Source organism: Vipera berus (assembly GCF_964194415.1).
Source record: "Vipera berus genome assembly, chromosome: 2".
In the NCBI taxonomy this organism is placed as follows: Eukaryota; Metazoa; Chordata; class Lepidosauria; order Squamata; family Viperidae; genus Vipera; species Vipera berus.
Window position 1 is genome coordinate 131,626,992 of NC_138203.1, and position 23,705 is coordinate 131,650,696.

The following is a 23,705-nucleotide window of genomic DNA, read 5'->3' on the forward strand; positions in this document are numbered from 1 at the left end:
GCGTGGGAGGCAGGAAATACCACACGTCAAGTTCAAGGATTTTTGTAGGAAGGGAAGGAAAAATACTGAACCAAGAAGTTTGCACAAATGGGACCAAAAAGAATGTGCTTTGTGTCACATTGTCTCTCCCTCTCCCCCCCCTGCCCTCCTGTTTTTTTTTTATAAACAAGTTGTTGTCAGCTCAATATTTAGGGGCATTTCCCAGAGGTAGAACGGGTCACTGTGCACTTTTGATGCTGGTGGATGAGCTGCAGATGTTGATTGGTGATCTTTGCGGTTGACACCAGCAAACTGCAGAGGCAGGGAAGAACAGCTGCAAAGTTATCTTGGCTTAGGCAGAAGCTTAATCGAGAACGCTTGGAAGGCTGACATGTTCTGCTTGACAAGAGGGCAGAAGATGCGGCTGTGCCAGTGACAAGTCCAGCAACTTTCCTTCAACATGGCAGGAATAGGGAACTGACTCAATGTGACACTTTCAGCAGTCTGGACGATCCTTCTTCAGATCTTTGGAGTCCATAGTCATGGCAAATAACTAAGGAAGAAGGTATTATTCATGAACAACAAATCCTTTTCTGCACCTTGATCAGGTTACTATGGTGTGAGGGAACGAACATTTTTCCTTAAAATGCACTCCCTAAATCAGTGTGTCTCAACATCAGCAACTTGAAGTTGAAGTTCACACATCTTCAATCTGCCGGGGTTGAAAAACACTACCTTAAATCCTCACACACTTAACTCCCAACCCTTCCTTTCCATGTCTGCCAAGGTTTTTCCAGGATTAATTATCGGACTATTAATTTTATGCTGGGGTGCTCATTGTAGCCCTGCACCTACCTACCTTGTACTGGTCATTGGGCCCCCGATTATTCCATAATTCTTGGTTTGTCTTCTCCCAGCTGGAAAAAAAAACACCAAAAAACCAAAATGAAGTTATACTTAATGAGTGCGTCATCTGGAATTTGCAACTGAGCTGCTCCTGGCTCTGCTGCTTGTAAAGCTTTTATCCCCAGCCTGTTTTGGGAATTCTCTTGCAATGAAGATATCTTGATCAGAAAGACCATTAAGGGGACCTGGACTCACCAACCCACCCATGTGTTATAGTTTGAATTCATGTTGGCACTTTAAGCATTAATAAAAAGGGGCCCTAGTGTGGGCAAAATGGGTGTCATATAGCTACAAGTGGTGGACTGGGACCAAGGAGACAATTATAGTCCTCACTTAGTCACCATTTCTTACTGCAATCTACATCATAGGATTGTGACAATAAAACATCACTCTTTGTTCTGTGAGCTACCCTGAAGTGTACGTGGGGGGTATAAATGTATGAATACATTTTTTAAAAGGGCGATTACTGTGAGCACTTGTAGTTCAAATCTTCCACTTTTAAGGGGAACGAATGGTTTAGATAAAACCCACAAATATTATTCTGGCACTTTAAAAATAGCAAATTTGAAATAGTCTGATTTTTACGGACAATGGTCTGCTTTATTAGTTCCATGGATTATTATCCTGAGACAAGAGATATACTATACTGCCCATTCTTTCAGAGACTGGGACATAAACTGGATTTTAGGGGGAAATAATGTTGTTTTTATTGTAAGGTTTTAAAAGCTTCCTGCTATTTTAATTCTGTTGGGTTGGGTTTTTTTAAAGGTTTTGAACTAATTGTTTTATAAAAACAGTTTATATAAGCCATTTCAGAATGATAGGAAATGGGGAATAACAAAATAAGTACATTTTTAAGACCTTGTACAATAATTAAGCCAAAACAATTGTGAAAGTTACATCCGCTGGTGGCACTGTTCATTTTTATGCAATGCTGGGTTATCTGGATGTTCTTGCAAGATTACTCCCTTTGTTTCCAAAACTATTAGTGGGCAAATATAAGAGGTAAGGTGACAGCCATCAATGGAAAGGTAAAGTAGCCTTTTCTCTTTGACCCATGCTGGATGAGCATTATGGGAGTTGAATCCAATAAATTTGGAAGTTGGGTTAAAGTTTGATCGGTTCCAAGAATAAACCTTAGGCCCACCTGATTTTGTATGCTGTAATTATTTTTCCTTCCAGAATAGCCCTGAGAAACAGGATATAAATAAGTTAAACTGATAAACATTCATTTTATCTCTCAACCTGCACGAAGTTCACTTAACTATGTTTTATTCTAGCCACTCAATTTCAAATCATGGATTCTGAATCTAGCTGGCTGGCTTGAATAAAATGCAATTAAGATTAACTAGTGCCTCTAGGCAAGTTGATAAACGATGGTTAATTGAAAACAGACAGGGGAAGTTAGAGTCTCTCTGAATTGGTTTGTGGTAAAAAAAATGACCTTATTTCTGCTGCAGAATATGATGGTGTGTGTATCTGTGTGTGAATGGAGAATCGGCACTGGATAATACTGTATATGTATTTGCAGCCTTCTTCTCCAGCCAGCCTGCCACGTTGAGCCCACAATAATAAAAACTACATCTGTGTAATTTTCTTGGCAAGAATATATGAAATTGGTTTACTGTTGTCTCCTTACAGGATGCTTTTAGGACTTTCCAGTCTAGGTTACAGTCCTGGGATTGTCTGGTCATCTTCCATCGAGGGCTCACCAGGTCCAAGTCTGCTTAGCTGTTTGAGATCAGCCAAGATGGGCTAGCAGTAATTAATTCAGCTATTTTGAGATAAAAGGGCATGAATTTATCTGCAACCTCATTTGGCCAGAGGAGCCTCATGAAAAAGTCCTCAATGCCAGATTACAAAATGGCTGCTGTCAAGGCGGGTTGCCATTTATAAATGCTGCTTGTTGCAGCCCAAGTTTTCCTGGGCTTGCCTGCTACTCTTCTTGGTATAAGACCACATTTAATTTAGGGTCCTGAGTAGATTTTGAGTCAGTTACATCATTTCCAAGACCAAAAGTGCAGAACCTCAAGTGTATCTGTTTCCTGGAAGATCTTCCTTCCAGGCCAATCATGTTTCCAAATAGTCAGGAATGAGGTAAAGGTGCTTTGTACCCATTTAGAAGTCTGATTTTTTTCTTGTGATGGGAAAGCCTGGACTGGCAAGCCTCACGATTGTGTGCACCCACCTCAGCATATGGTTTTTTAAATTTGGCTGCATGTGTCAGGCCATCTCCCAAGTATCACTGTAGATGGCCTAAGAACATCCCTGGGTTGGGCCCAAGCCCTGTTACCCTCCCCTATCTAACCTTCCTTCCTTTGGAACCCCCCCCCCACCCCTTTCTTGATAAGCACAGAAACCTGAAGCACTTGCACTGGCTTCCTTCATGCCTTTCAGTGAATGACAAACGGATACACTGGGGACTTTGGTAGGGAGGCTTATAGTCACATTCTTCATTCCAGTTTGAAAGCACGGTGCATAATAAGTCACTGTATAGATTATTGTAGTGCTCATCTGTGAGAGCCAAAAACCAGGAGCAGCATGGTAGCACCTTTTCAGAATAACAGATGTGATTAAAATGCATGAAGCTGGTACATTTTAATAAAGTTTGTTTGTCCTACCACACTCCTGCATAGGTTATAGCTATGCAATAAGGTTGCCACATACTGGAGTGGATTGCACATGAAATTGTGGGAATATGTTATTCTTCATGAAATTTGTTTCTGAGCTGGGATCGAGGAAATGGGCAATTGCATGAATTAAGTTTCTTTTTTTTCACCCAAGAGTGACAAGAAGGAAGCTGTTAGATGGGCAGCTGCAAAGATCCTCTCCATCCAGCACAGATTATATATATTACAATCTCCCCCCACCCCTTATTCATTCACTCATTTGCTCCCCTCTTCACATCATCCCATATAAGGAACTCCCTTCCTTGCCAGGGCTTCTAATGTTTCTAAGAATAATTATCTAAGGCAGACATGTCAAACACAAGGCCCGGGGGCCAGATCCGGCCCATGAAGTGGTTTCATGCGGCCCGCGAAGCCATCCTGGAAACAGTGAGGGAACGGCCCCCACTGCCTTGGTCCTGGCCCAGAGACCCTCCTTCTGCCAGAGACCCCCAGATCTGTCCCACTCCTGCCCAGGCCCCCATAGGCACCCTTGATGTAGAGCTGGCCATGCCCACCCAGTAGGCCATACGCACTCTAGCCACGCCCACCCAGTAGGCCACACCCACCCTGGCCATACCCACCCGGCCCCCTGAGGGCAACCGCAATGCTGATGCGGCCCTCAATGAAATTGAGTTTGACACCCCTGATCTAAGGAGAATCCTTGAATGTACACAGGTAGTCCTCAGTTTACGACCACAACTGAGCCCAAAATTACTTTTGTTAAGTGAGTGTCGCCCCATTTTATGACATTTCTTGTCAAAATGGTTAAGTGAATCACCGCAGTTGATAAGTTAGTAACCTGGTTGTGGAGTGAGTCCCCATTGATTTTGCTTGTCAGAAGGTCGGAAAAGGGGATCACATGACTTTGGGACACTGCAGCCGTCATGAATATGAACCAGTTGCCAAGCGTTTGAATTTTGATGACGTGATCATGGGGATGGTGCAAAGGTTGTAAGGGTGAAAAACAGTCCTAAGTCACTTTTTCCAGTGCCGTTGTAACTTTGAATGGTCACTAAACGAACCGTTGTAAGTCGAGGACTACCTGTACCTTTTCTCATTTCTCTGAGTAAATTTTTTACAAGGTTTGTGAACAATGAAGCGCAAGTCAGCCTACAAATATTAAAGCAAAAGGAAAGGTAGTTTCTGAGCCTTGGTAAAAGTATAAATGCTCAGATGGACAGTGATTAATATTTGTATGTTACTTATATGTAAGGGTGTAGGTCTCTACATATGTTGTATATAGTATGTTTAAATGTGTGTTATGTATGTGTACACTTTGAGAGCAAGCAACTAAATTTCATTTTTAATGTGTGCTGTTGTGCCCACAGTAAAAAATGACAATAAAGGTTATCTACAGTATCTATCTATATATAGTATTCTAATACTATATATTAAAAATATTGTAATGGAAGAAGAAAACAAGAGCAAAGCTAGCCTAGAATCCAGTTTACACTAGTGGACATTTAACCTCTTCCCACAATTTGTTTTCCTGTTAACCAAGACACACAGAGGGCAACTGAAAGGCACCTCAGAGTTTCTGCTCCATGGACCTATCTTGCTGTTTTTTGGGGAGAATGGGTGAAGCAGTCCTGCCTCCCCTTCCCCCTAGCAATCTCAGACATGTCAGGGTTGTGTTGCTGCTTTGCTGCTGACACTGGCTCCGTAGTAAGTAATGCAATGAGCTAACAAGATTATGGTTGTAAGGCAGAATCTGCCAACCCTTGTTACAATCTTTTTCCTTCAACTATACTAACTGTATAAGCAATGTAGAGAGAGATTTTATTTTTTATTTCTTTTTGCCCAAAATTGCCTTTTGAGGTATAATAAATATTAGAAGTGAACAAGAACACAATTGGAAAATCATTGTCCCAAGTCACGGAAAAAAACGGGTCATTTCTGCAGAGAAGTATTTGCAAGATGGTTCAAAAAGCCCTGGCAATTAGCTCATTGCAGTCCTACCAAATGTTTAACATCATTTAAACTGAGTTTATTGCATAGTAAGCATAAAATTTACCAAATCATTCTTTTTAAAAAAATAAAATAAAAAAATCATCTTGAATGCTCTTTATTGAACTCTTATTTTTCAAAGCTATATTTTAGTGAATCCTGAGCTAGTAAGAACCTCCATGCTGCTTCATTTGATATAAACGTTTAAGCCTAACAGCATTCTTAACTGCAAATGTTATTTTTAAGTAATAGCCCATATTTAAGTTTTGCAAACAAGATTATGAAATAAATATTTAAAAAGGAAAATGTGGTTAAAGAATGTTTCTTCTAGATTTAAATTCTTAATACTTGCCCTACAATACTATGGGTACACTCCTTGATATTTCTAAAATTCTCTTAAAGCTGAGATCATGAAAGTATTCTGCTTGTTAGATGGAATATTTCATTCAAATCTAAACTTGTTAAACTTGATGGAATATTTCATTCAAATCTAAACTTGTTAAAATTTCAATGTAATTGATGATCTTTTTTGTGAGGAAAAGGATTGGGATATTGAACTTAATTTTATGTTTTGGATTGTGATAGGTTATAGTGTAAGGATGCTAGTCCCACATCAGTGATTATATAGGCAAGAAACTATTTGGGCATGTGCTTTCCATATAGTAGCCTTGAAAATTGCTTTTTGAAAGAAACCTTTCTCCCTAAGCCTTTATAGATCTTCTGTAAACTGTATTATTTGACAGTACAGGTAGTCCTTGTTTAGCTACTGCCTTTGACAGTGACCTTTTCCAGTTACAACAGTAATGAAAAAGTAACTTTGCAATCAATTGTGTTCATTTACTACAGACATGTCAAACACATGGTTTCATGTGGCCTGCGAAGCCATCCTGGAAACAGTGAGGGAACGGCCCCCACTGCCTTGGCCCTGGCACAGAGACCCTCCTTCTGCCAGAGACCCTCAGATCTGTCCCACTCCTGCCCAGGCCCCCATAGGCACCCTTGATGCGAACGATGTAGAGCTGGCCATGCCCACCCAGTAGGCCATATGCACTCTAGCCACGCCCACCCAGGCCATACCCACCTGGCCCCCGGAGGGCAACCGTAATGCTGATGCGGCCCTCAGTGAAATTGAGTTTGACACCCCTGATTTACTACCTTTGCAGGTCTGCAAAGCAAAGGGAAGCTGAAGGAAGATCGTAAGCACAGTTACGGTTTCACTTAGCAGTGACTTTACTTAATGACTTAGTTGCTTTCCCAATTATGGTCGCTAAACAAGGACTATCTGTACTGTATTGAATCAGGTGAGGCAATGGATTGTCTCGACTGAAGGCAGCTTTTACACGATAGATCTCTGCAGGGTAAGCTCAGCATCTTAACTACTTCACCACTGTCAGCTTTATGGATTGACTCTGTCCTAGGATGTAATCATAGACAACCGGGTTTTGTGATAAGATTCCGAAAAGGTAAGTTTTAGAAACCCCCAAAGAAGCAGCCAATTGAGAGACAGCAGGAGTGGGAGAGATTGTAGAGAAACAATTTGGTATTTGGTAAAATGATGGCAGAAATTCTGGTGAAACTAGATTGGTTGAGCCCGTTGAGAATACTCTATTAAAGAATGAATAATTGAGGCAGGGAGAGTTGAGTGGAGCCCTGAAGGAGATTTCTACTATACTCATGTAAAATTGCCTACCACACTGGAAAAGCTAATGAAAAGTAAGAAACAGATTTATTTCTTGCCTGATACTGAAAGATGTAGCTTAGTTTCTGTTGGTAGTATAAGGTCACTCTTCTTTCTAATAAATTTCTACTCCTCTCATTTCTACTCCTCTCACCTTGTAGGGAATCTGTGAGTAATCTACCCAAGTGAATACCTTCCTAGGTGCAGTAATAGTATATTAAGAATTTACAGAGATCAGACAGGATCCCAATATGCCACTCATGAAACTGACCCTAAACATATGCATTAGGAAAAATATTTGAAAGCATAGGAGAAGGGAGAATCTCATCTGTATATTTACTATTTTTTTTTTAAAAAAGTATTGTATTATTGGCCTCAGTATATTACGTCAATTATTAAATGGGTTAGTAAGGTGTTCCATTGACACAGGGATAGGGGGAAACATTGCTTAAGAGATCTAAACAACAAATGTTTTCTTTGATCCTTTAAAATTTAAACGTTTTTGCTCTTATGAACTTGGCTGTACATGAAAGATAAATAAAATTCAACTTTCCAAACCTCTCTTTTCATCCTGCAGAGATCACTAAATGTCCATTATTAATAAGTGACACCTCTCATTTGTAAGATTTATATCCCACTTTTTATTTTATGAGCTCAAGGCACTTCCCGCCTTCCATTTCTGCCCACAACAACAACAACATTGTGAGCTAAGTCAGGCTGGGAGAAAAGGTCTAGTTCAAAGGTGTCCAGTATCATGGTATGATCAGAGTCTGAGAAGGATTCCCATTCTGGACATCTGGGCATTCCTGTTTCATTAGTCAAAAGAATGGTCTTGCTGCCAATTTGTGAGCAGGCTGTGGTTAAGAAGCTGGAACCCCCCCCCCAGCTTAGCAGGATAAGAAAGAAAGTGGTTTTTCCTCTAGTGCTTGAAATTGCTGTAACCTTTCAGCAAATCTGATCAGGAACCCCTTGAAAACATCTTGCTGTCAAGAGGCAGACACCAAATAAGCTGCTGTGACTAAGAATGGATTTGAACCTAGGTCTCTCAGTGACAGTCCAACCCCTCAACCACTACGCCATGCTGCCTCTCGATACATTTCCATTCTGGTAAATGCCAGATTATATAATTACTACCTCTTTGTGCTTTTAAATTCTTTATTCATGTTCATCAATTTTACCTGAACGTGTTTTTAATTGCCCTACACCTCTGATTCATGTTGTGAAATCAGCTGTATATTGTTCAGCCATCTCCTTCCTTTTCACAAAAGTTGATGAACTTTACAGTAATGAGCACCCAACATACAGTTATGGGTTTATTTTTGCTTTCTTTTAGCTTTTTTAAAAAAAATTTCGGAGACAGAAAATATAAAATGGGACATTTTTGTAACACGGAGACATAATTTACTAGGAGTTTCTGCTCTTGATTTCTGCTGGCTGGCTTCTCCTGAATCTGGCTGGCAGATTTGTCTTTTCCTCATAGTGCCATCCTTGAGGGTAGCTAAATGTGTTTCCTTGAAACAATTGTATTCTGCCTTAAATTCTCTCACTTCAACCACGAGACCATCTCAGGTTGTGTATGGGCAAGAGGGGCTGCCCCAAGTTTATTTTGAACTAAAGTGAAGATAGAGTCTATGCACACCCGTGGAATTAATACAGCGGTTAGTAGGAATCCTGATTAAGCAGGACTCATAGTGGTAGAGTTAGTTTGGTGGGGTGATTAAGGCACTAGGTTAGAAAACAGGAAACTGTGAGTTCTAGTCCTGCTTTAGGCATGAAGCAAGCTGGGTGACCTTGGGCTAGTCATTCTGTTTCAGCCCTGGAAGAAAGGCAAGGGCAAAGCACTTCCAAAATCCTACCAAGAAAACTGCAGGGACTAGTCCAGGCAGTTGCAAGGTGTCATAAATTGACAATCATAATCATGATCATAATAATGGGACCATAAAATAGAGAAAGTCATAGAAAATGAAGAAGTTAAATTGCTCTGGGACTTTATAATTCAAACAGATAGGCACCTGCCACATAACACCCCGGACTTAACAATTGTCGATAAGAAAGACAAAAAAAATCTGGATAGTGGATGTGATAGTACCTGGAGACAGCAGAAGAGAAGAGAAAGAACTGGAGAAGATAACAAAATACAAAGACCTACAAACAGAAATAGAATGACTGTGGCAAAGGCAAGCAAGGGTAGTACCAATAGTAAGAGGTGCCTTGGGTGCAATCCCAAAACAACTGGAGCACCACTTGCACACCATTGGCATTGACAAATTCACCATCACTCAATTGCAAAAGACGTCTTTACTCGGAACAGCTCCCATCCTGAGATGATATCTATCATACCATCAAACACTCAGATCTGCCTATCCCAGGTCCTTGGCAACAACAACAACAACAACAACCCCCAGTGAGGCACTGCCTTGACGTGGTTGTGAGGCTTGTGTACTCTGAGGAAGATGAGAGCTATGCCAGAGGTTCAGCCATACTGGACAGGTCTCATCAGAGGAGTCAGACAAAGAGTGTCTCTCCCATAAAAAATATGGTAAGACGTAAATTTCAGAATGCCATACCAGCTCGGATGTTGCCCGGGTTAACAAGGTCAGCACTAGATATTGGAGGTTTTTTTGTTTTGTTTTTTTAAATTTATATGCCGCCCTTCTCCCTAAGGACTCAGGGCAGCTCACAACAATAAAAGTTAAAAACATAAAATACAAAATTAAAAAAAGAATTAAACAATGAAGTAAATACATAACAATAGACCCAATAAAACCAAATTTAAAACTACAGTCAGTCCAGGCCCAATTGTTGGAACATCCATGTCTTCAGGTCACGGCGGAAGGACCAAAGGTCAGGGGCCATCCGCAGCTCCGGGGGCAGTTCGTTCCAGAGGGTCGGTGCGCCCACAGAGAAGGCTCTCCCCCTGGGGGTCACCAGCCAACATTGCTTAGCTGATGGCACCCTGAGGAGGCCGACTCTGTGGGAGTGAACCGGGCGACGGGGGGGTTGATAATGGCAGCAGGTGGTCTCGCAAGTTCCTGGATATCTGGTGAAAAATGGGTTACAGGATTCAAGACTGTTGGCTGAGCAACCAGGGGCAGCAGCTGCAGAACTACTGGAAGAAAAGGTGTTTACCCATCACAAATACACAGTGATTGAAAACAAAGAAATAATGATCTGTTATTACAAATCAAGTCCAACAAGAAGAGGATATCTAAAACGAATGCACCAATTCTGGAAAGAACAACATCCAGAATCAGAAAGAACAGAGACTAGCAGATCAACACCAATTTATAATACGAAATAAAGTATTCACAGAAACAGAATTGGACAAACTGCAAAGGTTTACCCAGGGCAAAGAAATCAAAGCCTTGCCAGAGTAATTCAGAATGTAGAGGCAAGCCAGGGGTAGTTGGCATTGAAGGAATCCAGCAGAGATATACAACTGTTCTCATTTGGAAACCAGGCACCTCTTCCTCAGGAAGAACAAAGTCCTCTAACTAAAGAAATAAAAGAATTGAAACAAAGAATAACTGAGCATCTAGAACAGCACAAAAACAACAGAATAAGGCTGCCTTCATTGAAGCTTGTTCCAAAGAAACAACTAGCGCAAACATTAAAAGATGCAAATACTGCAATATCAAGTATAAGCACTAATTCACTGCAAGAAACAAACCAACTAATGTACAGCACAGCTGCAGTTATAACTGAATACCTGGGATGCAAAATCAACAAAGAAGAAAAACAAACAAACAGTGCACCACAAAAATGGAAGGTTAGACTAGAAAATAAGATCAGCAAGTTAAGATCACATGCAAGCAAGCTAGAACAGATGAAAGAAAAGAAGCTGAAGAACAAGAAGACCAAAGAATACCTAATCAAGAAATACCAGTTAGAAACAAGGAAGATCAAGGAAGCACTGGAAATAATAAAGCAGCAAATAATAGCTATAGCCAGGAAAATCAGTAGATACGAAGCTCGAATTGCAAATTATAGGCAGAACCTCCAATTTCAATCCAATCAGAAACATTTCTACCAATCCATCAATGGAGAAACAGCAATGAATAAGTCAGTACCTGACAAGGAAGAAACAGTGCAGTTCTGGAAGCAGATATGGGATAACCCAAAGAAACACAACAAGGATGCGGCTTGTTTAAAAGAGGTGGATGCAAATAAAACAGAAGTTGAAATGAAAGAACTAGTAATAACAACAAAAATGGTAGAAAAAAGAGCAAGAAGATCAAAAATTGGTCAGCACCAGGTGAAGATGAACTGCATGGGTTTTGGTTGAAACATCTAATTGTTATATACCCACTCATTGCCAAGCAGTTCAACAATACACTACAAGGAGGAGAAATTTAAAAGTGGCTAACAACTGGGAAAACCTACCTAATAATGAAAAATCCAGGAAAAGGGGCAACACCAGGCAACTACGGGCCAATTACCTGCTTACCAACAACTTTCAAATTGCTAACTGGTGTAGTAGCTGATGCAATACAACATCATCTAGTTGAAAACAATCTCTTTCCACCCGAGCAGAAAGGAAACCGTCCCAATAGCAGAGGAACAAAAGATCAACTCCTAATAGACAAAATGATCTTGGAAAACTGCAAGAAAAGGAAGACCAACCTGAATGTGGCATGGATTGACTACAAAAAGGCATTTGACTCTCTGCCACATGACTGGATAATCAAGTGCCTAGAAATAACAGGAGTCAGTAGAAACATCAGAAAATTTGTGCAAAGATCGATGGCACAATGGAAGACACAGTAACAGGTCAATGGTGAAAGACTGGGAGAGGTTAATATCAAAAGAGGAATATTTCAAGGAGATTCATTATCACCACTACTATTTGTTATTGCACTGTTTCCTCTGTCAACAATACTGAATAACTCAGGACATGGCTATCAAACATCAAAAACATCTGCCAGACTATCCCACCTCCTTTACATGGATGATCTGAAGCTGTATGGAAAAACATCATCCAAAATAGAATTGCTGCTGAACACTGTGCGTATATATAGCCAAGATATTGCAGTGGAGTTTGGCTTGGACAAATGTGCCACACTTATTCTCAAACAAGGAAAAATAGGGAAAACTGAAGGAATAAAGGAATAAAAAAAATAACGAAAATTCCACGAAAATAACATTAAGAGTCTGGATGAGGAAGATTACTACAAATACTTGGGTATCCTTCAAGCTGACAACAACAAGCACACTGAAGTCAAGAAAAAGATTAGAGGTGAATACATCAAGAGAGTGAAGAAAATCTTAAAGTCCAAACTCAATGGAGGAAATATCGTGAAGGCAATCGACACCTGGGCAATTCCAGTCATTAGATACACAGCTGGAATAGTGGACTGAACTCAAGCAGAACTAAAAGCAAAGGATAGGAAAACCAGAAAAATAATGACAATGAATTCATCACACAGTGACATTGACAGATTCTATCTACCAAGGCAAATAGGTGGACGTGGAATACTGCAGGTACATCAGATGGCTGAAGAAGAAAAAATGGCTTTAGAAGAATATCTGAAGGACAATGATGAAGATGCACTGAAATTTGTATATCAGGAAGGCTTACTGACTACTGGAGAGACCAAACTGGCCTACAAGAAAGACCAAATGAAGAACAGAATAGAGGCATGGGAAGACAAAGCACTACATGGCCAGTACATTAAAAAAATAGCTGGGAAAGCAGATAATAACAAGATTTAGCAATGGCTAAGAGCAGGAAAATTGAAGAAAGAGACCGAGGGACTAATTCTGGCTGCACAAGTAAGTGCTGCCTATGCAAAGAAGCTGAAGAAACAGTGGACCACCTGGTAAGCTGCTACAAGAAGATCGGTGGCATGACCAAGTAGCAACAAAGGTGCATTGGAAGATCTGCAAGAAATATCATTTGCCTGTAAGCAAGAACTGGTGGGATCATAAAATAGAGAAAGTCATAGAAAATGATAAAGTTAAAGTGCTCTGGGACTTCGGAATTGAAACAGACAAGCAAAATAACACCCCGGACTTAACAATTGTTGATAAGAAAGATAAAAAAATCTGGATAGTGGACGTGGCAGTTCCTGGAGATAGCAGAATAGATGAGAAAGAACTGCAGAAGATAACAAAATACAAAGACCTACAAATAGAAATAGAAAGACTGTGGCAAAGGCAAGCGAGGGTAGTACCAATAGTAATAGGCACCTTGGGTGCAATCCCAAAACAACTGGCGACCACTTGAACACCATTGGCATTGACAAATTCGCCATTAGTCAATTGCAAAAGGTGGCCTTACTAGGAACTGCTTCCATCCTGTGACAATATCTGTAATACCATCAAACATCCACATCTGCCTATCCCAGGTCCTTGGTAAGGACTTGATAGGTAGACAAAAATGCCAAATCCAGTCTGAACATCTGGCTGACTGTGCAATTATTATTATTATTATTATTATTATTATTATTATTATTATTATTATTATTATTATTTCAGTCTTAACAATTGTTAATAAGAAAGACAAAAAAAATCCTCTGGATTGTGCACTTTGTAATACCTGAAGATAGAGAAGAGAAACAACTAGAAGCAGTGTTTTTTTTGTAAAAGAAAAAGGTGCCGGAACTCACACATGTCATACAACCCGCCTTGCCTACCCTTTAAGGTTCTATCCAAAAAAGGTGCCGGAACTCCGTTCTGAGCGTTCTGACAAAAAAAGCCCTGACTAGAAGAAATCACAAAATTTAAAAGACCTGCATATAGAACAATTGAGGCAAAAGAAAGCAAAGATAGTACCAATAGAGATAGGTGCCTTGGGTGCAATCCCAAAACATCTGGAGCATCACTTGAACACCCCAAGTGGCATTGAAAATCAACATCAGTTGACTGCAAAAAAAACCCCAGCTTTACTTGGAAGGCCTTACGTCCTGTGATGATACCTTTAACACCATCAAACATCCACATATGCCCATCCCAGGTCCTTGGGAAGGAGTCAGTAACTGGATAAAAAAAGGCCAATTCCAGTCTAAAGAGCTGATTAGGCAATCCACCATAACAATGATAGTGGTTTGTAGATACTAAATGTATCAGTGAAGTAGACACATTCTTTCCCTCTCCAGATATGAATTGTGGGACTTATATGGGGATAACAAACGCAAGAGAGACGAAGGGATAGGATGAAAGGGTATGTTTCTGCTCCTTGTTCCACCCCTATGCTACACTTGTGAGAATTTCATAACTCCATGAAACATTACCTTTTCAAACGCTATAAATCTGACCTCCTTCCTGTTCTATATCTTCTCAAATACAATGGTAAACACATCCAATGCAATGAACACATATATTCTGTGAACCAAGGCAATGCATGAAGATAAGGAATTCACTATATGCGTATATATGCTTAGGAATAAATGTGCAAAAATATATTAAAGGGTGCTCAGTCCTTCTGGTTACCGGCTCTTTTAGCCAAGTAAGGTATAGACTTGACAAATACATTTTAATGCATATTTATCTGTCAGGCAATAATCAGAGATTGTGGTAAGGTGCCCAGAGGGGAAATAACCTGGATCTTTCCATTTAAATTAGTATCCAGGACAAGGGATGGAAACCTCACTGTCAGATGCAGCCTTCTTTTCTTTGAATGAGGCTGAATTAACTCTTCCCAGGTCAGGGTTGAAACTATACCACCTTTCCCAATGCAACACAATTGTAAAGAAGAACAATAGGGAAAATTGAAGCTGCTGAGTGCGAAGAAGCAGCTGGATTTCCTCCAGAATTTAGACTCAAAAGCCCTGAGCCATAATGATAAAGATGGCAGCTGTTTCTATCCACTTGTTACTCACTTATTATTAGCAGGCATCTCTTCTCCCCCCCTCCAAGGAGTACACAGAGATTAAAACTTAGGAACATCTCTGCTCAAGGAAAAAAGAAATGGGAGTAGAATCCCCCCCCTCAAATAATCATCGCATCAGTGAGGTAAGATCAGAAGGAGAATAGAGGCACACTGAAGTTTATCAACTGAGCTTCCTGCAAGACTAAGGGGCTCATTCACCTATCCATTCATCTGATTTATGTCCCATCGTTCATTTAGGAGTTCAAGACACTCCTCTGAGTCTATTTTGATGGTGTAGTCCAGGGGTAGGCAACCTTGGCTCTTTTATGACTTGTGGACTTCAACTCCCAGAATTCCTGAGCCAGCTGGCTCAGGAATTCTGGGAGTTGAAGTCCACGAGTCATAAAAGAGCCAAGGCTGCCTACCTCTGGTGTAGTCCATCATCTTTCATTCAAGGTGCTGCTTTCTCCTATTTTTTCCCCCCTACCACAATCCTAAAGGTTGTTCTGGTCCAGAATCAGCCTGTGAGCTTATGGGACAGAGAGCCAATTGAGTTTCTATTTACTGAGCATTCTTTTTACAGATCAATTTGTATTTCTTCTCTCTGTCTTTAGATTTTGCTTCCTTGGATTACTTAAAAATCATGTCAGTTCCCATCAAAAGATGAGCTGACATCATGACGTCATGATCTTGCAGCTTTCTCCTTAACTGCAACCATGGTTGTAGGTTACGATGTAGAATGTGAGAAAAGAGACTTCCTTGAGGCCTGAAGCTGTGGGTGACAGAAAGGTAAAGCAAGACCCTGGCAAGGTGCAACCTGCTTGCATACGTAGGGAAAATCAGGGCCCAAAAGAGCCGCCTCAAACCACAAGATGAGCAGCATATACTTACTAAATAAATGAATGAATGAATGAATGAATGAATGAATGAATGAATGAATAAATAAATAAATAAATAAATAAATAAATAAATAAATAAATAAATAAATGAATAAATAAATAAATAAATAAATAAATAACAGAGCAAGCAAGCAAGCTAGCAGGAATTGGCAACAAGATTAAGTTACCCTTATAAAATTACCGGTGAGCATTGTTAGAAGAGGCTGGGATGAAAGTTCCCAAGAATCTTCTCAGGTCTTTTGGATGGAGCTCCAGCTCCACCAATAACAAAATTGTGGATTTGTGGCAAGTTAAACCACAGCTGAATTAAGTTTGGCTGCCCAAGGAAGATCAGGTAGGAATGCCATCCAGTGGTGGATCAATGCAAAGACTAAATGAAGAAGAGCGCATAGTAACTTCAGATAACCCACTGGGGACTTTTCTTCTGAAGTCTCCAGTGCCGACTGGTCCAAATGCAGCTTACTACCTCTTGCTAAGATTGAGCCTGAGTCTGTTCCTTTCCACCCAGGCCCACAGCCACATTACGGTAGGATTAGCATTACATGATGTGGGATTCAACCACATCACTTTGTTGGCCTGGAGTTAAAATAAATAGCTGAGTATTTTCAGCATACCGGTGATGCTTTACTTCACACTACAGATTCACGTCCCCAGTAGTCTCATGTAGATGTTAAATAAGAAGGGGGAAAGAGTAGAGCCCTCTGGCACCCCATACCTCAGGAGACTTGGGCACAGAGAAAGAAGGAAGCCTATTGCAATACAATACCAGTTACTTTTAATCTGTATAGACAGCCCAGAAGGATAGCTGCTGAGAAATCAAGCCAAGCCAAGCCAGGACAGTTGCACTACCCCCATCCCAGCTTCATCAGAGGTCATCAACAAGCATGACCAATACTACCTCAATTCTATGTTCCAACTGACCACCTCCTCAACATCCTTTCCTAGAAAAGGAAGGTTGAAGATTTGATGAATTACACAGAACTGTTGGGTTCAGTAATGGCTTCTTAAGGAGACTGTATATGAAATTAATACAGCCTGACTGGTGGCAATCCCTCTGTGTTCATTCTGAATCAGAAACCACTTGGCTCTCTTGCCTAAGGCTGATGATGAGGGGCATATGATTTAAAATAGTTCAGGCCAATCTATATATAAAATTTTACTTTAGAATTTTAGCCATCTTGGTTGTTGGCATTTCTTGCCTGCTTTACTTTTGGCAGGTGTCAGAAATGAAACCTCATCAAACTCAACTGTCAAATGGTAAAACTGTGGTGTATCTTCTGTCAAATACTGACAAAATACCCAGAATATGTCAGTGATAATCACTTATAAATAGCATCATATTGTTTTTTATCCTGACCTTTCCACAACAGGTTCATGGTGGCTGAGATGATCCCCTCTTTTCTTTACAGGAGCACTAGCAGAAGAACTTACAAAAAATGTATACACTTGGTGGAAAATAGGAGGAAGCGCTATGTACACTGCCCCGAGTTCCAGAAAGAAAGGTGGGATATAAAATCAACCAATCAATCTGGGAGTGTGTGAGCTGTATTCACCACTCCCCCCTGCTATTCTCTGGGTCGGTTGGAAAATTGGCATTAGCCCCAGATTTCAAAGCAGTATTTCTCAACCTTACCAACTTTACGATGAATAGACTTCAACTTTGAGAGTTCTGGAAGTTGAAGTCCACTCATCTTAAAGTTGCTGAGGTTGGGAAACATTGTTTTAGAATCTTCTATTCAGCAGAGAACTTTTTGGTGTGACAGGGTGCTGGAGTAGAAGCTGGGACACCATGAGTTCTAGTCGTCCCTTAGAAATGGATGTTAACTGAGTGACTCCGAGCTGGCCATGGTGCCTCCTAATAATTAGCTACGAGGTCATTGGGGCTTTCTATTATTCCAGTCCCGGCATCCTTCTTCTATGAAGGACAGGTTTTATGCAAAACGAAATTCTCTGCCCTATGGTCACAAAGACTGCTGGGAGAATGAAGATATTTATGTGTGTAAAGCCAAAAAGATGGAATTAAGATTTCAAAATCAACACTAAAAAACTAATAGCAAGAAAGATTCCTTGTGAATCCAGTAGCTGTGAGAATGAGCTGTTGGGGAGAACATCAGGCACCCAAGCCACAGAGACCTTCAATTGTTTGCATAGTAGTTTCAGAGGGAGAAAAGTTTGTACAATCCCTTGGAGAAGCAACCACATTTGCCCTCAGCCCTTCAACCACATTTGAAAAGCCCATACGTCGGAAACTTGACATCATGCATATGCCCTCTATTCAAGATTATTTGATCCCATGCAGATATATGTATCTGCTTGTCAGATATATTTTATTCTCCCATCTCTATGTGCCAGGCTCTTGAAAAATCTTTTTAGTCCCTGCAGTGCGCTAGGCTACTAATCTTATAGGCCAGCATTATTTTAGCTTCAAAACAAATATAATATTAGTCAGCTAAAAGTTGCCCTCGTAGCTCTAAATTCCTCTGGGATTATCTTTCATGCTCAAGTTCAAAGTGTTTTTTTTCTAAGTTGCTTACATCAGGTAACTATTTGTCCACATACACAGGGTGCACCTGAAGTTAAGCTGCATAGATAATTTATCATATAAATTATGTTAAATGTTGAATAAATGGTTGCTATTTATTTATTTATTTATGTCCTGCTCTACTGTTGTTATAAATAACTCATGGTGGTGAACACACACCCAATACTCCTTTCTCTTCCCATTTTCCCCACAACAACAACTGTGTGAGATGGGTTGGGCTGAGAGAGGCTGACTGGCCCAAAGTCACCCAGCCTAAAGTCATGCCTAAAGTGGAACTAGAACTCACAATCTCCTGGCTTCTAGCCTGGTGCCTTAATCACTTTTTCTTCTTAACACTTCCATACTCATTTGACACCTGACACCTGACCTTTGAACATTTCTAAGTGACTTTTTCTCTGAAAAAAATTAATTAAGAAAATGTATTGTGATTATGGAGCCTGACTTATGGTGCATCCTGCATATGTCTCAGTTGAACAAGCATCTCTTCAATTTCTCTTCAATTGTCAATAATCTCATCCATATGCTTTACATTCCCATGCACCATGGTGGCACAGTGGTTAGAATGCAGTATTGCAGGCTAACTCACTGCTCATTCTCTAGGAGTTCGATCCTGACTGGCTCAAGATTGACTCGGCTTTCCATCCTTCCGAAGTTTGTAAAATGAGGACCCAGATTATTGGGGGCAATATGCTGACTCTGTAAACTGCTTAAGAGGGCTATAAAGTACTGTGAAGCGGTATATAAGTCTAAGAGCTATTGCTATTGCTAATGATGTATGTCAAGATTTATCTGGTGCCAAAGTCTCTTATACAGGTGGTCCTTAGTTAACAATTGCAACTGGGACCAGAATTTCCATTGCTAAGTTACACGATTGTAAAGTGCAATGTCACATGGCCATGCCACTTTGCGAGGGCAGTTCTGGCACTTCCAGTTGCAATTGTTAAGCAAATCTGGCACTGTCATTAAATGCAACATCATGTGGTCCTACTTTGCTTGTAGGAAACCAGCAAGAAGATTGCAAATGGTGATCATATTACAATATGAGATGCTAACTAATCAATTAAAACTAATCAGTTAAGATACTATCAATATTAATTTTAAGTATCCAAGTGTTTTATGGACTGGTCATTGGCTAAAATAAAGGTTCTATTCTATTCTACAAAGGTTTTCACAATTCATTGTGCAGTTGTGAGTCAGAATCTTTCTACTTTCTACATATTAAGTACTTAGTCTCATATGATAAAGTCTATAGAAATCTATGGAAATTTGTAGGGTTTACTGGGGTTTGATTTCTTTTAACTAGTTCAGAATAATTACCTCAAAGGAAAAAAATCTTTAAAGATGTAAAATATTCCAAATTAATGTTATTTCACATTAATGTTGTTATAAATTGAGGGTTAAAAATCAGAAAGAGTTTATGGAAAAGACAATTCTTGTGAAACTGAAAAAAGCTGATATACTGTATGTACTTAGATTCCTATGTTAATATCTTTAAACAGGTTAATAAATAATTAAGAACATTTTCATGGGATGGATAAACACAAACTAAATTGCAATTCACATAGGATGACAGGGATTTTAACTTTATTTTTATTACTGGGCATATATTTCAAATTTTATTTCTCAAAGGAATTCAAGCGATCAAACTGAGAAAACATTATATGGACAATTAAGTGATTATATGTTCTTTCTGATATCTTTGCAGGGACTTTTTTAGTTGGAACTCGCTTGCATTTCCAGCTCTAGACTATAAAATATGTTTGAATAATGTTGGGCTGAAGTTTTAATATTGACCCTTATTATTATCATAAATTTACACTCTGGGATAATCCCAGTTTGAAAATAGCATGTCCTTTTTTTCTTTTTGGGAGTTTATGATCTACTAGGAGTATTAATATGCACCTGCTTATTACCTATAAATTTTTAAACCTTTCAAAATATTATTAGGGGAATAAGTATTGTCCAGAACTTTGGAATGGCTATATGTTCAATTAAATGTCTTTTTGAGAATTCAAAATCTGTTGTGTTTTTATAGTCATTAAAGAGTATTACTAAGTCAGATTAATATCTGGCAGGATATCTCTGAAGGCCTTAGAAAAGATATTCAAATTTGATGTGTCTATAGTTACAAGAATCAGAATTGCACAATTGTGTATTCCCGTGACACTCTGTGGAGGTTTAAAGTAGCAGGATAGGAAGACTATTGATGTCTTTGAACATTGGTGTTGCAGAAGTCTCCTGATAATAATTTGGACAGTCACGAATCAAGTGGATGGATCATCAAATAAATCAACCTAGAATTCTCACTTAAGGCACAAATGACTAGGTTGAAATTAGCCTCCTCAGACACCTTATGCAAAAACCCAGCTCTCTGGAAATGGCTCTAATGGTGGGAAAAGTGGAAGGAAAGAGAAGATGACTAACAGTAAGAGGGATGGAGTCAATTATTGTGGCAATTAGTGCACTTTTGGAAGACTTGAAAGAACAGGTTAGGATAGGGGTTCATGGAGAATATGTATATGGTCACCAAAAGTTGAAAATGACCATCCATCCATCCATCCATCCATCCATCCATCCATCCATCCATCCATCCAATCATCACTACGATGTTTATCAGATTTACATGCAAAAGTTGGAATATTCCTTATTAATAAATCAATGGTTTGTCTTAAAGAATTTGTTGTCAGCTTCATACTGAATGTATAATACGACACATATAAACTACACACTTGCCCCATAATTGTTCAATTTAGTTTAATATTCATAAATTTGTTTATATATTTTTGGATTAAAATATATTATGGTGAATTATGATTTTGAATTATTTAGCAAATATCGAATTTTTCAATATATGAACGACTTTGGATTAATGAAAATGGAGTATAGCAGATAGAATGATTATGATATAAAGAAAAGGCAGTGTCATATTGGGCTTACAATCTTGGAGTTTTGATATGTGTTTCCTCCCTACTTATGAATTGGTTTTCTACTGATCTTATGAAATATTACTGTGTGCCAAGATTTAATGCTGTAAAAAATACTTTTTTCCTGTTGTCTGATAACATTTTGGGGTTTTGGTTTTCTCTTTTTATTATTTTTCTTTCTATCTCCTTCTCTATATTAAAGCAAATAAAAATCTTAGGAGAAAAAAGGACATTATCAACTTTAATATTGGTTGTCTGGACTGCCACTTATGATACTTCTGCTGAGATGGGAATACCGATTCCAAGTATTCTAGAAGCTATTAACCAATCTTTGTACCTATTTTTACCACTGTTGGAGGTTACTTACAGTTTGTGTGTGGTGGAACTAGTTCTCAATGTCCATTCTAAGGCATTAAGGCATGTCCAAATGCTGTTTCATGTTTATGCTGCAGTGCAGAATTGCAACTTGTAAGCAGAGTTCTCTTGACATGTAGTTGACAACTAAATGTCCAGAATGGAAGCAAAGCCAGCTAGAACCATGTTTAGAGAATTCCTTATTCATTATCCTGAAGTTGAGAACTGGAGTGCCTAAATATAAAACCAATATGCTCAAGTGGAGATTCTTAGCAAATAACAACATGCTGTGTGAATGTGGAGAGACAACAGAGCCCAGCCCACCTGCTGGTATGTCAGCTACTACCACAAACATGTACTGGTAATGACTTATTTTTAGCCAAACGACAAATCCAAAAAGGTGGCTTCCTTCTGGCAGTTTAAAATTTGATCTACACACGAAAGAAGACATTTTGAGGAATCCTTTGTCTTCCATTGAAGAGGTTATTTGTTGTCATCCAGAATACTGCATATTCCAGATATATCCCAACATATTCCAGGCATGTTTTCCTGGGAGGGAGGGGGGCTGTTCTGCTAAGCAGTACAATTATTTTATTCCTTGCAACCAATTTGCTTTCTGCCAATATAACAAAGAGTACATAGCCTGAAGAAGCTTGTTGCCAATTTTTTTTAAATACATATTGTATTTATTGACTAAGGCGCAAACATCTCTCGCTATCAACCATCCAAGATCAAATCTTTGAGCTTATGCAGCATTGTATTTGAAGTTTGCATTGTTACTGAACTTTCTCCTCCTTTTATTTCCTATGAAACAGTAAGGTTCAGGCATCAAGATGTAGACATCATAATCCAAAGGTGAGATGGGACTAACTATGGACTTCATTTGCAGCATTTAGTGACAAATCTCACCCCGACTGGTTGCAATCTTATGCATTCTATCAGAGTAGAGGCTTTCAACCGCTACCCTCTCTTATTGTTGTCTCTGTCACTTCCACAGAAGTGTTCAATGTGTTTAGAGCATCCTCCTCATGGATATCAAATAAGACAAAGAGTTATATTCTTCTGGCATCCATACTTCTTCAACATATAAGACTACTTCTTGTATTACATTCTGACTAGTACATTTTGAAACCAGAACTCCTACTTTGACCTTCACCACAATTTGTGCATTTTCTTATGACATCAGTCAATTATTTTTTCTCTGTCATGCTTTGAGCTACAGAGAGAAACCTTGAAAGACTCGGAAAAATCTGGATGTAGTATTTGGTTTGTTACTGCCACAATTAGCATATTTGATCATTGTTTTGTAATGATTAAAGAGATGTGTGAGGATGGAAGGAAAACAGCTGAAGCATTTTTTAATGTCATTGTTTGCAATTTTCTGCAGGTTTCCCCCCCTAAGTTCCCTCCTGGTACTTCCTTAGAAAATACCATTGATTATCTAAAGGACCTTATCTGTCCATAATGCTTATCTTTCTGCTAGATTTGGGGTTGACAAAATAAATATAGTTAATAAGATAATAAATTGAATTATAATAAAAATATAAAGATACAGTTAATGTTATGCAGAAATTTGTGAGCCATTATATTATCATATCCTTTGTAGTTATCATCTCAAATGTGAAGCTTGGATCTTTTTTGTCTTGACTAGGTCATGGATGAACTTTTAAAATAAATCAGGAAAGTCAACTTGTTCTTTCTCTTTGTACTTTGAATCTTGTGTAACCTTTTTTCATGAGGTCCATGGAATGATTTTTCTTAATTACAGAATTTACTCCAAAAACTGTTTCCAGGTAACAGAGATATAAAAACATAAATCAATCTTGTACATCATCAAGCTCACTTACCTCATAATACCAGTAGATGTAGACTTACAGTGCTTTAAAGCCCTCTCTGAGCAGTTTACAGAACCAGCATATTGCCCCCAACAATCTGGGTCATCATTTTACTGACCTTGGAAGGATGGAAGGTTGAGTCAACCTTGAGCCGGTCAGAAT

The 23,705-nt window shown here is 39.2% G+C and overlaps 1 protein-coding gene across 1 annotated transcript in view; it reads right to left on the reverse strand.

Annotated features, from left to right (window-relative positions):
* Positions 1–429: 429 nt before the first annotated feature.
* The window catches only part of NDUFA4L2 (NDUFA4 mitochondrial complex associated like 2), a gene marked incomplete at its 5' end in the record, with an annotated part of 47,239 nt that continues 23,963 nt past the window's right edge, over positions 430–23,705 (reverse strand). Inside the window, 2 exons of the mRNA XM_081315700.1 lie at positions 430–532; positions 839–896. Of these exons, the coding sequence (XP_081171826.1) occupies positions 476–532; positions 839–896 (115 nt within the window). The 3' untranslated portion in view covers positions 430–475. The remainder of the gene's footprint in view (positions 533–838; positions 897–23,705) is intronic.